This window comes from Syngnathus leptorhynchus, chromosome 3, assembly GCF_054491065.1.
Source record: "Syngnathus leptorhynchus isolate UIUO chromosome 3, UIUO_Slep, whole genome shotgun sequence".
NCBI lineage: Eukaryota > Metazoa > Chordata > Actinopteri > Syngnathiformes > Syngnathidae > Syngnathus > Syngnathus leptorhynchus.
The window spans coordinates 10,814,673-10,827,018 of NC_141197.1; the positions used below are offsets into that span (position 1 = coordinate 10,814,673).

At 40.1% G+C, this 12,346-nt stretch overlaps 2 protein-coding genes across 3 annotated transcripts in view; both read right to left on the bottom strand.

The window, feature by feature from the left end:
- dennd2b (DENN domain containing 2B) overlaps positions 1-6,653 on the bottom strand; it is a 30,447-nt gene extending 23,794 nt beyond the window's left edge. The window contains exon 1 of one of the 2 annotated variants that reach the window (XM_085907597.1): positions 6,579-6,653. The gene's annotated coding sequence lies outside the window, so the exon portion shown is untranslated. Of the gene's footprint in view, positions 1-3,962; positions 4,195-6,578 lie in introns of those variants that run through there. The other variant, XM_085907596.1, reaches the window with a different exon arrangement.
- A 1,316-nt stretch (positions 6,654-7,969) lies between these two features.
- Positions 7,970-11,781, bottom strand: tmem9b (TMEM9 domain family, member B). Its single transcript, XM_085908538.1, has 5 exons — positions 11,520-11,781; positions 10,612-10,703; positions 10,423-10,531; positions 9,791-9,925; positions 7,970-9,079 (listed from the first exon to the last, which is right to left on the bottom strand). The coding sequence occupies exons 1-5, from the start codon at positions 11,589-11,591 to the stop codon at positions 8,924-8,926; spliced, it is 564 nt and encodes a 187-aa protein (XP_085764664.1). The 5' UTR covers positions 11,592-11,781; the 3' UTR covers positions 7,970-8,923.
- Between the last annotated feature and the right edge of the window lie 565 nt (positions 11,782-12,346).

Genomic DNA, 12,346 nt, shown 5'->3' on the forward strand with positions numbered 1-12,346 from the left:
AGAAGCAGGCATGTGGAAAACAGGCTTTTATCCATCTGTGCTGCAGGGGGTCAAAGAGTGTGTGTCATCTGACTTTTCCAAGGACATTAAGTGGATAAGATAAATTTGTGTTGCTGTCTGGAAGTCTGAGTTCAGATGGTTTACTGAAAAGAATGACAGAAATGTTGACAGATGTTCCTTTGATGTTGATGGCCTGCTGTGTTTTAACCTTGTGATGGGTTAAATGATAATCAATTCATTTTTGGCAGATTAAGAGACCTGTTACGGAACTGAAATAGCAAATTGTTAGCCTTACAGCATAATTGACAAAGTCACAATATCCATAAAAAAAATACTATTGTGCTTGCTCTAAAATTTTGTTTTGTTTGCAGACGTTCTCAGTCTTACAGGTCATGGAAATCCACAAATTAAGTCAACTGCGCTGTCTATTGTTGTTTATTGTTGGAAAACGTTCAAAAATGACTTTGGCAATTATGCCATTAGGCTACTAAAATAAAGAAATTACCGAAGGTCTAAAACACATCAGAGCACAGCATAGCAATCCATAATTGCCATACAAATAAATATGCAGCCTCTGTGAAGAATGACATTAAAGCAATTTGATTGGAGGAAGGGTAAACACTTTGATGCCATGCCGTGACTTATCTGCTGCATCAAGGCTTTTCTGTCCTTTATCAGCCTTGGATCAGAGACGGCCCGGTACAAGTGACCCACAGACGGGTACCGGTTCGCGAACCAGTGGTTGGGGACCCCTGATGTAGACTACGCGTTTCTCCTGCGCTGAATTTAAAAGGAATGAGGGGAAGCGTTTTGTCAGCTGAAGATAAAGTCCTCAGTGTTCACTCCCACAACGGCGTAGACACCCAATCCTAACTACTACATCCGTTGACGAAAATACCCATAGAAAACTCCCCCCATGCCCACCACTATACTACACTTTGCATTAGACATGCACTGTGGGGAAAAAAAAGTAGCTAGGAGGGCGAGCAGTGAATGAGCGACAAAAACAAGAAAATTGTATGACTGTGAAGGCTTGAATTCACACAGCAGTCCACCACAATTTGGATGAAAAAAAAAAATCTCATTTCACGCAACATCAAAGAATTAACTTAAAAGTATGTTTTGACTGGCATTTTTGGACCGTAATCCGACGGAAAGTCTATAGGTGTTTAAAGAGGGTGTTTGAATTTCTTATTGTTGTTTTAAAGAAATGACCACACCTGACAAGAACAACTTATCAGCAACAGAACACGTGACATGTTCAATCATGGTGGACAGCATTCTCTGTGAGTATTTATGCACTTTCATAATACCATGCCATGAGCGGCTAGGCTTGAGATTTATGCTCATACAAGTCAGTGAGGGGCACGGCTGGTCAGAGGTGCAACTACATCCAAATCTGCAAACTCCCTATTCAAGAGAAAAATGAGAAAAAATGGTGGAACGTGAAGGAGAATATTTTGTGACTGGGATGCTACTATAAATGTGTTTCTTCAGCATTAAATCGGGCACTGCACAAGAATCAGAGCTGTACTGCAAAGCTCACATTTCACTAGTCATTATGGGTTCTAACCTCGCCTGTGGTCAAGACCTTTGGGAAGTGACCAAAAGAATGACTCTGTGGATCCAAGCAGTTGACAGGAGTTTCCTCTGTGAGGTAGGTGGGCTTGCGTTTAGACATCTGGAGGGAGGCTTGGAGTCGAGCTAGTACTTGAATTTCCATCCAGAGGATTACCGAGCTGGTTTGGGCACCTGATTGGGATGCCTTCTTACATGGTGCTAATGCTATAACATTAACAAAGTTCCTGTTTGGTTAGAGCGGTAAAGGGGAGCATTCCAGGAATTGAGAGCAGTATCAAAACATTTCACCACTTTCTTCCCCGACGTGCATGACACTCCCATTTTTACTTCTAGGCTTTCGTGACATTGTATTCATGTTTCAAACTTGCTGATTTGCACAAACTGCACATGGAATGTGGAACTGGCGATAATTTGCCATCCTTGTGAACATGAACAGTGCCAAAGTAAAACAGTGCAAAAGTGCCAAAGGCCTTAACCCTCCTTCTAAACATTCCCCTCAAAAGCCACCAATGTCAACCAGTGCCTATGAAAAATCCACAGGATTCCTCCTCTTGCAAACATCATTTTCAGCACATCATATCATATTTAGCTACTCATAGTTGGTGATGTGGTTATGTTTGGTGCGACCAACAAACGGAAAGAAAAAAACCCAAGGATTCTTAGAGTTGTTTTTAAAAGGCTCCTTTCCATGGAATTATTTGAAACCCATAACGAGGCATTCTTTCTGAAGACTATAATGTTCATGCACCTTTAGATTTTAATTTGACAAATACATTTAATCAATGGCTAAACAATAAAGTCTCTCCCATTCAAGTGTCCTCTTCCATCAACAACTATATCAGCAACTATTTCAAATATGTATTAGTACTAACAATCATATATATATATTTTGAAATTTTGCATGTACAGTTTTGTTAAATTAATCACAATCTGGATTAGAGGAAAAAAAAGAGCTGCATCATGCCCAAAAAGCATTTGCGCAATCGGACCAAATTAAGATCCCTGCGCACTGAGATCCACTTCAATTTTGGAAAGTCCATTAGGGCTTTCAAAATATTTTCAAAATTTTAGCGACCGCTCTGTCACAGTAATGGAACCAGCGCGGTGCAGTTGCGCGGTCGGCGGCGCTACGCTTGCGCGGTCGGTGATGCGCTACGGTTGCGCGATCGTACAAAATTAAACTTCCTGCGCACTGAGGTCCACGTAAATTTTGGAAAGTACATCAGGACTAAAAATATTTTCTAAATTTCAGCGGCCTCTCTGTCACAATAATGCGACCAGCGCGGTGCAGTTGCGCGGTCGGCGACGCGCTACGGTTGCGCCTTTGGCGGTGCACTGCAGTTGCGCGATCGGACAAAAATGCGTAAATGGAAAAAATGACGGGTTTTTTTTGCTTGGAACGGATTAAAAAAATGTGCATTATTTGTAATGGGAAACATGATACGGAATTCGAACGATTCACTTCTCGAACAGCCTTCTGGAACGGATTGTGTTCGAAAACCTAGGCTCCACTCTGATTAAAACTGCACTGCTCTGGATTTAAAAGTTTAAACAAGATCTATGCATAGTTTCAGAACTTATTCTCTTATGGGTGACTGTTTTTCCATGTTTTAAGTAATGAATGAATGATTTTTTTTAATTCAGTGATACTGTCACGCACCACTAGAGGGAGCCCGTGTACTAATAATGCTCCTCATACTACACTTTGGCAGTCACCGTGACTGTGCTGCAGAACTTTTAAACTACGTATAATACAAAAATCCTATACATTACTACAACACATAAGATATGAAACACACTCAACATAAGCGAAATTGCTTTTTTAAACTACATACCATATCACATAAAGAACATGCATTGCATAAAAAGAAGAGGAGCAATTTCTACAATCACAAATAACTCATAATAACAATCACTGGAGACAAAACAATGTGATTCACTCTACTTTATCTTGCATGAAGGTTTAGGGGGAAAGAAACATTCCCATTTCCCTTGATCCAAATTCCCAAAAAGTGACTCACAGTCGCCTTAAGTCACAGAGAACTTTGAGAACTGATTTTGGTTTTTGAGGACTTTTTATGGGGACAGACCTTTTGGGGGGGACATGCAAGTACCTCGACTTGTTAGTTAATGAAAACTCATTCCACTCACGGACATAAACAGAGCAGATAGATGCTATGTTTCGCCATTTAGCTCCACTTCATCGTTAAAGATGACCAAATATGGTCAAGTGGAGACCACTTTTTCAGACGCACCTTGAAACAGCACCTCTGCTAAATTCTGCAGCTACAACTTGTTTTAGCAACCGTGCAGCCAGCCTCGCGGATCGCTTTGAACTTCGGTGTGTGTATAGTGTTTTGTTTTTGTTTTGTTTTGTTTACCTCCGAGTGGTTCCTCGAGCGCATGACGGCTGACATTTTGAGATGTTAGTCCATTAAAGTTCTCCGGATACCTGTCCTTTGCAATAATGTCCCACTCATGTCTTTACAAGTAATACTGACCACAAAAAAAAAAGAAAGAGAGGAATGAAGCTCTCCAGCCTCCTCTTTGGAAGGCTGGACTTGTTGCCATGGAAACGGGTAGCTTGCCCCCACTTTTGTCGTGATTTGGCCCCGGCGTCTTCCTTCTCTTCCTCTTGCAGGCATTCACACTCGGCTCTCTCGCCTTGTTTATTGTCACGGTGGATGAATGGCAGATTTCGGATGAATATTCACGAGTGGACGTACGTACGCCGGCAGGGTGCAAAAATCTCACGAGGACTTCAAGACGTCCACTCACAAAGTATTTCATAAACAATCACTGAACAAACTGAAGGCGTTTGTTTCAATTACGCGAACTATTCATTAACTGAGACACTTGCCGAGGAAGAAAAAAAACTATGTCCACCCCGTTGAGCAACTATTCAATATCCGTCATATCCAATTTGAAACATCATGCATCCTTTGTCCTCACTAGTAAAACCATTCAGCTGCATTCAATGAACTCACTGAAGGCGTTTGTATTCAACAACGCGAACTATTAAGTTCACCGTCCTCCTCGCTAGATGAGTCGAGAGGACCCGCATGCCAACTGACTCCGTTCGTTATTACTTTCTCGTTACTCTGAGGATTGCATCAACTCTAATCATGCCTCCAAAGGAAGCAAGTGGGAGCAGTAAAGACGCACAAAAACACAAAGACGCTCCTAAAGCAATGCGACAGTGAGCGCCCGGCCGGCGCAGTGCAGTTGCGCGGTCGGCGGCGCGCTACGGTTGCGCGTTCGGCGGTGCGCTGCAGTTGCACGATTGGCAAGATTAAGCTCCATGCGCACTGAGGTCCACTTACATTTTGGCAAGTACATCAGGACTTTAAAAATATTTCCTAAATTCCAGCGACCGCTCTGTCACAATAATGCGACCAGCGTGGAGCAGTTGCGCGGTCCGCGGCGCGCTACGGTTGCGCTTTCGGCGGTGCGCTGCGGTTGCGCAATCGGACAAAATTAAACTTCCTACGCACTGAGGTCCACTTAAATTTTGGAAAGTACATCAGGAAAAGTCCAAATTAAAGTATTATATAATATATATATATATATATATATATAATATATAAACAAGTATTGACAATATAATGACACTATCAGAGCATCAAATTGTCTTACTAGTGAGGACAAAAGGTGTCCCGGTAGTCTACAGAATAATAATAATGATGACAGCTGCTGTTTGCCACATGTTCTCTGTTCTCCCCAGGCCTCATTTGAACTTAAACGTTGTCCTCTGCACGACTTCCCTCAGGAAATAAAACAGGAGCATCCCCCAATCAAATCCAAGCAAAACTTTTCACTTCAACACGTGGAGTGGCGCAGATTTAAAGACTTAACATATGTGAATTTCAAAGTGAGCTGAGTTAACAGGCAATGCTTGCACACCTGCTCAAGCCGCCATCACATTCATGATGTCAAATAAAACCTCTGAGCTTTACATGTGTTTGTTTAGGATTCAACACCAAGCCAAAATCCTCAAACATCTAAAGAGGATTATTCCACACAGCTCTGGGGATTTTACCACTTTCTCTCCAAAAATTCATCACGGATGCTCTCGAAAAGTTGGAAACATTGAAGGCTTTGGCGAAAATGACTTTCTTAGCTGTCATAAATGCAGCATGCATCTTTTTACAAAGAAAAGTGCATACATTCATGGTTGGACCACTGATCAGAACCACACTCAGTCAATTTTGCATTAGTAATGCAGAAAAATCGATGGCAATTTGTTTGACCTCAAATGTGCCCCATTGTCATTAAAAATAACCAATCAAAATATTTGCAACAGCTTTAATCTGGGCCCATTATACGGCCGTCGATAGTCAAGCATCCGAAATGGAAGGGCCTCGGAATTTAGAATGGCATTCTAAAATTCTACTACTTAACCTCTGACGCTTCACTGGTACCACAACGAGTGCTCACCAGTCGTTGTCATAAAAAGTGTGTAGTAAAGTCATACATTGCTGGATTGGTGAAAAGTTAAACACAGTCGTTTAACTAGTGTGGCCTATTTGTTCTACTAGTACGCTCAATTGTCAAGTCTGAATTGTTTATTGTTCACAAACCGAGTCATCAAATGCAATGCAACTTGTTGAGACAAACAGTGCAACGCTTGAAAAGAAGAAAACAAGCAACAAGTATGCTTCTATTTAAGCGCGGGTGGTTTAGATTGAGCCATTTCATAGGCTGAAGCGCCACCTGTAGGCCAATTGATGTAAACGCAGCCCTCTACTGAAAGTTTTTCCTATGCGTTAGTTAATGTACCGTTTTGTGATGGAAAGACAAATACAATGCAGGCTTGGACAGTGTTACGAGATCTTTAGTCGTTTTGATCGTGTACAATATGGAGCAAACAAAGACATCTGAAATGTCTTTAGTCGGACACGCAATCACGGGTGGTTGACAAAGTTGGAGAAAAGTGTCAACTTTTCCAGTTGATGTTGACATTTACAGCATCAAGTAAAGAAATGATCAAGCCCTACCTGTTTGTTTGCGTGGTTGACGTGTTTACTCAGTGATCCATTCTCCAGCACAGTGTCGCTCTTCTTCGCGTGTGCAGCCCGAACACTTTTTTTTCCCCTCTCCGGTGGAAAAAAAAAATCGTCTCCTCCGTGGAACTGCAGAGACGTGAGAGGGAAAAAAAATGAAATGGACAGGAAACGGTGACGCAACGTTGTGTGGATCTCGTCTCTGGATGAAAAGATGCGAATGGTGATTACATATTTGCTCAAGGATCCGCTAATTAGATGTGCCGCTCGAGTCTAGCGGGATGAAACAAGCTCTTGATTTTACCCTGTGCGCTTTTTCCAATAGTTTACTTTTTTTTTTTTTTCCCCTTCATCAGTTTAACATGGAGCTCTGAGATGATGATATAGCGTGTCGCGCAACTTCAGCAAACACCGCGCGGCTCATGTTGGTTCGACATTGTTGACTCAAAACTTTACCTTCTCATAAGTAGACGACATTCAGATTATATTTTGGCGCATATGCATAAGTCAATATATGCACATGTGGCCGCGGAACTGAAAGCAATTCAAGAGCGAATTTTCCTGGAAGTCAAAGCCAAATGTGTTGTGGCAACGCGTGCTGAGTGAACAGTGTCATTACTATGGAGGAAATAAAAGGGAATATTCAAAGAAATGTAAAAATATATATTTCTATATTATAATTATATTTATTTCTACACTTATTCTGATATTTATTTTTGTTTTCACTTGTATTTTGTAATATATTATTTTTGTTGTTTTGCTTGAATTTCCTTCAAGATGAATAAAATGGATGTAACATTATCATCTCCCTCTTCAATTCAAAAGGTCATAACAGTAAATCCAGAGTGACACGTTTAAGGATTAAAGCCAATCCAAGTACGTATCTGCACTTTTATGGCTCAAAAGTATTTGGTGTAATTGGCCAAGTGGAAAAGCGGCACGCATCCCAACAGAGCACATTGATCGTGTATATTGATGAGAAGTCTGTTGTTACAACGTGCCGAAATCAACTTTTATGGGCCGCTCTCTGCTCGGATTGAAGCCAAATGCAGCAAAAAGTGGGGGTAGAAAACAGTGTTTCACAGTGCAGGAAGTCTGATGACCCAAAACACACAGGCCAAAGCAAACCCAGGGCTTTTCAAGACAAACAAATGGAATATTCTTGGCCAAGCAAGTCACCTGACCTCAACCCAAATGAGTCCCACAAAATTGCAGTCGAGGCCTTGCGCAACAGCCGAAGGGAAGCCACGCAGCAGCTTGTGACGTCCGTCTGGGTTCAATTTATAAAAAAAATCATCTGTATATAAATATCATTGGCTTTACAAATGTTAATGTGGAAATGAAACATGGTTTTAATTCCAAAATACAATGAGGTGAGGTACCACTTCAGAGTCACATGGTTTTGTTTCCAATCTATTGTGGTGGTGCACAGGAAAAAATTCTCAAAATAGCAAGTGTGTCTGTTCCAGATCACAAACAGGGAAAATTCATCGCGATTTGGAGTACAATTGACTAAATGGCGACAGCACACTTGCAAGAATCACAAATCTTCACATCTATTTATTTCAAAGTTGTAAGGTAGCACACATATGTTTCAGAGGTCTCCCAAAAGCAGTTAATAAAATAACTCCAGTGGGGGGTGTCCATCTTGACATTATTTAGGACCGTGACAAAACGGAGTCAATTTAAGCGAATTGGAACGTTTGTACTGTACATCTTTTCTCCGTCTCTACATCAATTCACATTTGTCGTCATTCAGTAACTTCCTGTCCCTACGTGGAATCCATCTGGTGGATGTCAGGCGCATAAAGTTAAAAAAAAAAAAAAAATAGAAGTCAAAAGTCACTCAATATTTACTAATAAATAGCACAAGATCACCTATACCAGAAACTAAGATCAGTGAAGTTGTCAAATATATTAATGAAATATTGATTTCCAATATTAGCTGTCACAAAGGGTAACGTCTACATGAGATGTCTTCAGCCTGTGCATATCATATCCTCAAAGGCAGTTTAGTGCGTAGAATACACCAGCTGATTCAACATGGCGCTGGTCCAGCAGTAACAACAAATTATCGCCGTGTAAGGTATTTACCTGCTATTTATTAGTCACATTTTCATAATCGATTGCCCAGAGACTTGTTGCCTCTGTGCACAAGTTGGGACGGATCCTTAGACACAGTGGAAGAATAGAGATACGAAAAAAATCTCTTGCTGTCCATTTTGATCTACTTTGTACTTCAGATTGACACTTACACAAAATGACAAAAGGGGAAGAGACACAAGTCACATACTCTGTCACAGTGTGGTTTTTTTTTCTTCTTTTGGTCCTCTTCACCTTTAACTGAGAACGACATGGCGATCAAACACAGACTTTCTCTGTTCCTGGACCTGCCTCCTCCAGCGCTGCTGAGCGTGCTCGACTTTGTTCAGCATGTTGGGCCGCGAATGTGAGCGAGACAGGACGTTGTGAGCGTTAGCGAAAGGCTGCTGGTCCTGAAAACACAGATGAAAGGAAGGAAAATATAAAGGTTCGAATAATAGTTACTACACATATACCATTCCGTGCCTTACATTCCGTTACTCGATAACTGGTGTTTTTTTTTAACAATTCTCCAGCCATTGACCACAGGTGACGAGCTCCAATGAAAGAGCTGTCCGTTATTTTTGTAGGGGTAGAATGTTTGACACAACTCTTGTACAGAAGTGGATTTCATTTGATTGTGTAGGTGTATCGAAAGTTGATTCCCATGTTGGTACGTAAGCAGAGCGATATGACTGCATTTCCAATCTGTCTAAATAATGAATGGGTTCTGAGCAGAAGAAGTAGCGCACTAATGTGCACGTGCACTCAGCTCTCCCACACATTACATCTGATGCAGCTTGAGAATTATTTCAAATAACACATTAATCCGTTCCAATCACAATTTCGTGCTGCATCCCATTAAGAAAGCTACCCCATTTGTTTCTTCTGAATCCTACTGCTATCATTTATTTACATTTCAGTATTTCAGACCTACAATCTTGTTAAACTTGATTTAGAAGTTTGGTGAAGGAGAAAGATTTAGCTTAAACACACAAACCCTCACAGTTAGATGTGTGTTCAGTGAATGTTTGAATAAGAAAAATATTATTATAAGACAATGGCCAGTGGTTAGGGAGGGTTTAACTTTTTAACGACAAATGTTGAGGATTATGATCACGTACCCCGACATCATCGTCACTTTGAATGAGCTGTGAGTGACCAAAGAGACGTCTTTTCAAGATGGGCTCCAGGAGTGTCAGGTAGACCATGTAGAGAAGCAGCAGGCCCAAAATGGACAAGTAGATTATGATAGTGACCTTAGGTAGGAGGAAAATTATTGGTCAGAAGAAAAAAGGCCAAAATAATTCCATCTCCCGTGGACCATTTTGGGTCATTTCCATGGGAATTAATGAGAAGAAAAAGGAATCAAGTAAAAATGGGAACATTTACTGTAAAAACAATATTCTATACAAATTATGTGACAAACAAAAACCCATTTCACATGTCATATCAGAAAAATTAAATAATTACAAACATAATTAAACAGAATGTCTTTAAAAAAGAAACGGCATGATTTCATGCTTCAAATAAATTGACATTGTGCTGCTTTTACTGGTACGCACACCTCGGCCACCAGGAGGCAGTGAAACACTTGCATATTAAAACAAAGACGACTCTGTTCTAACATCAGAAATTTTTACGAAACAAATCTTAGAATGAAGGTTTGAAAGTAGATTAATACTTCAGCCAGAAAAGAAGGACTGTATTTCTGGTTAAAACACTCAAACAGTAAATAGTAATCCAATTAACCTACCTTAATAGTGTCTGAATTTCGCTCCTCATATTTACACTCACAGCGTAAGCAATAAGCCTCCTCGTCCTTTCCATCCACCGGCATTGTGTCCACTACATGCAGACAGTTACTGATAGAAAGCAAAAACACATTAAAAGACATTTGTGCCAGGAAAACTTTCATCCTTAGCGAGAAAAACACTGAGCATACCAATCTTTAAGAGACACATTCTGCTTGTAGATCTTTCCCTTGATTTCTTTGTATGGTGGACAGATGCATTTGCAACGGACGTCATCAGAATTCTGTGAGAGAATATAATTTGATATTATTATATCATATGATTTCAACCTACACATATGACTGTTATCATTACGCCCACTTTTTGACATTCGACTGCTTGCACATTCCTGAACTAATAACGGCTCACAAAATTCAAGACATGGAAGGAATCTAAGCTTATTATTCCCAAAATTCTCACTTTATCCAAAATTCACCTTTTCCACACAATGAGAAAATATTCAAGTGAGGGACAGTCAACATTTGGCATACTAGTCAGGAAAAACTGCACTAGTTGACTGACAACTGTGTCATCCAAGCACGAACTACTAACAGCAACATTCTACTACTTAACCTCTCGTGCTTGTCAACTTGGGTTATCAATAATATCCTTCAAATATGTGTGTCATACAGTAGTGGAATCATTGAGGGGGGGGGGGGGGGGCATTACTAGTAGACAACCATTCTACTAGTACACCCTTGTTGTTTACTGCGTTGAATGTTGCTAGTCAAGGCCGACTGTATTAGTACTGCATTGACATGACATCAATAATGTATTGAATAAATCATCTAACCCCTTTCTATGTTGCAATAACATTGACATAAAGCCCCATTAAAACGACGTAGTCATTGTACTAGTAACATGGGACCTTACACTGGATCTCAAGAATAAAAGCTCAAAACGATTCATGCTGCTAAGACCTGCAAATAGCAAAATTGACTAGAGGGCTGACATTTCGTGTTATTTATCCGACAGCCACTAAGGCGTAAATGAGATGTATTACATGAATAAAAGCTTTTATTTAAACCATTTCCCCTGTCCCGGCTAGCGTTAGTCTTACCGTCGCTGTCACTTCGCTTAAGAGCAAAACACACACAAAGGCAAAAATCTGTAGAGGAAACACGACCTTCATTTTAAAAATATTTACAGTGCACAAAGAAGTCGAGGCAAACGATTTGCACGCCGCACAACGGTAGAATTGTTTTCTCTTAACGTATGGCTAAGTTAGCCATGATGCTAATACACAGAGAGATAAACTGCCTCGAAGCCTCGCAGCAGCTGATTTGGAGCTTCCGGAATATGGCGGCCAATTTCCACACATCGCCCCCTACCCAAATATGTTTTCTTTTAATTTTTCATTTTTGCAATTTTGTCTCTTAAGTATTTTAATATTATTTTTAAACTACTGTAACACTACGTAGTTTGAACAATGGTAAAAGACCGTTGAATAAAAATACCAAACGTCAATAAATCTCTAAAACTAAAACAGGTCTTAAAGATTAAATTATTTGAAAATTAAATCATTAAAAGGTTTAATTAAATCTTCATTTAATTTAAATGCCAAGGTTATTAACTTAAATGCAGCTCTACACAGGAAGTGATTCGTAGTCCGTGTGCTGCACTTTGAAGATCTGCTTAATGTGTAAATTGCTTGTTAAAATTAAAAAATGTGTCTATCATAGAAATCAATGATACCACATGACTTTGGCTGAGTGAAGCACATTGAGTTGTAACTTGACTTGACTTGACTTGACTTGACCTAACTTGAAATGCATTGTGTATTAACTGTGCTGAATAAAGAAAAATGCCTTGTCTTGCCTTTAACGACAATACAATACTAGTTTAGTATAGTCCACTGACTAAACATTCAAATGTTGTTTTTTTATG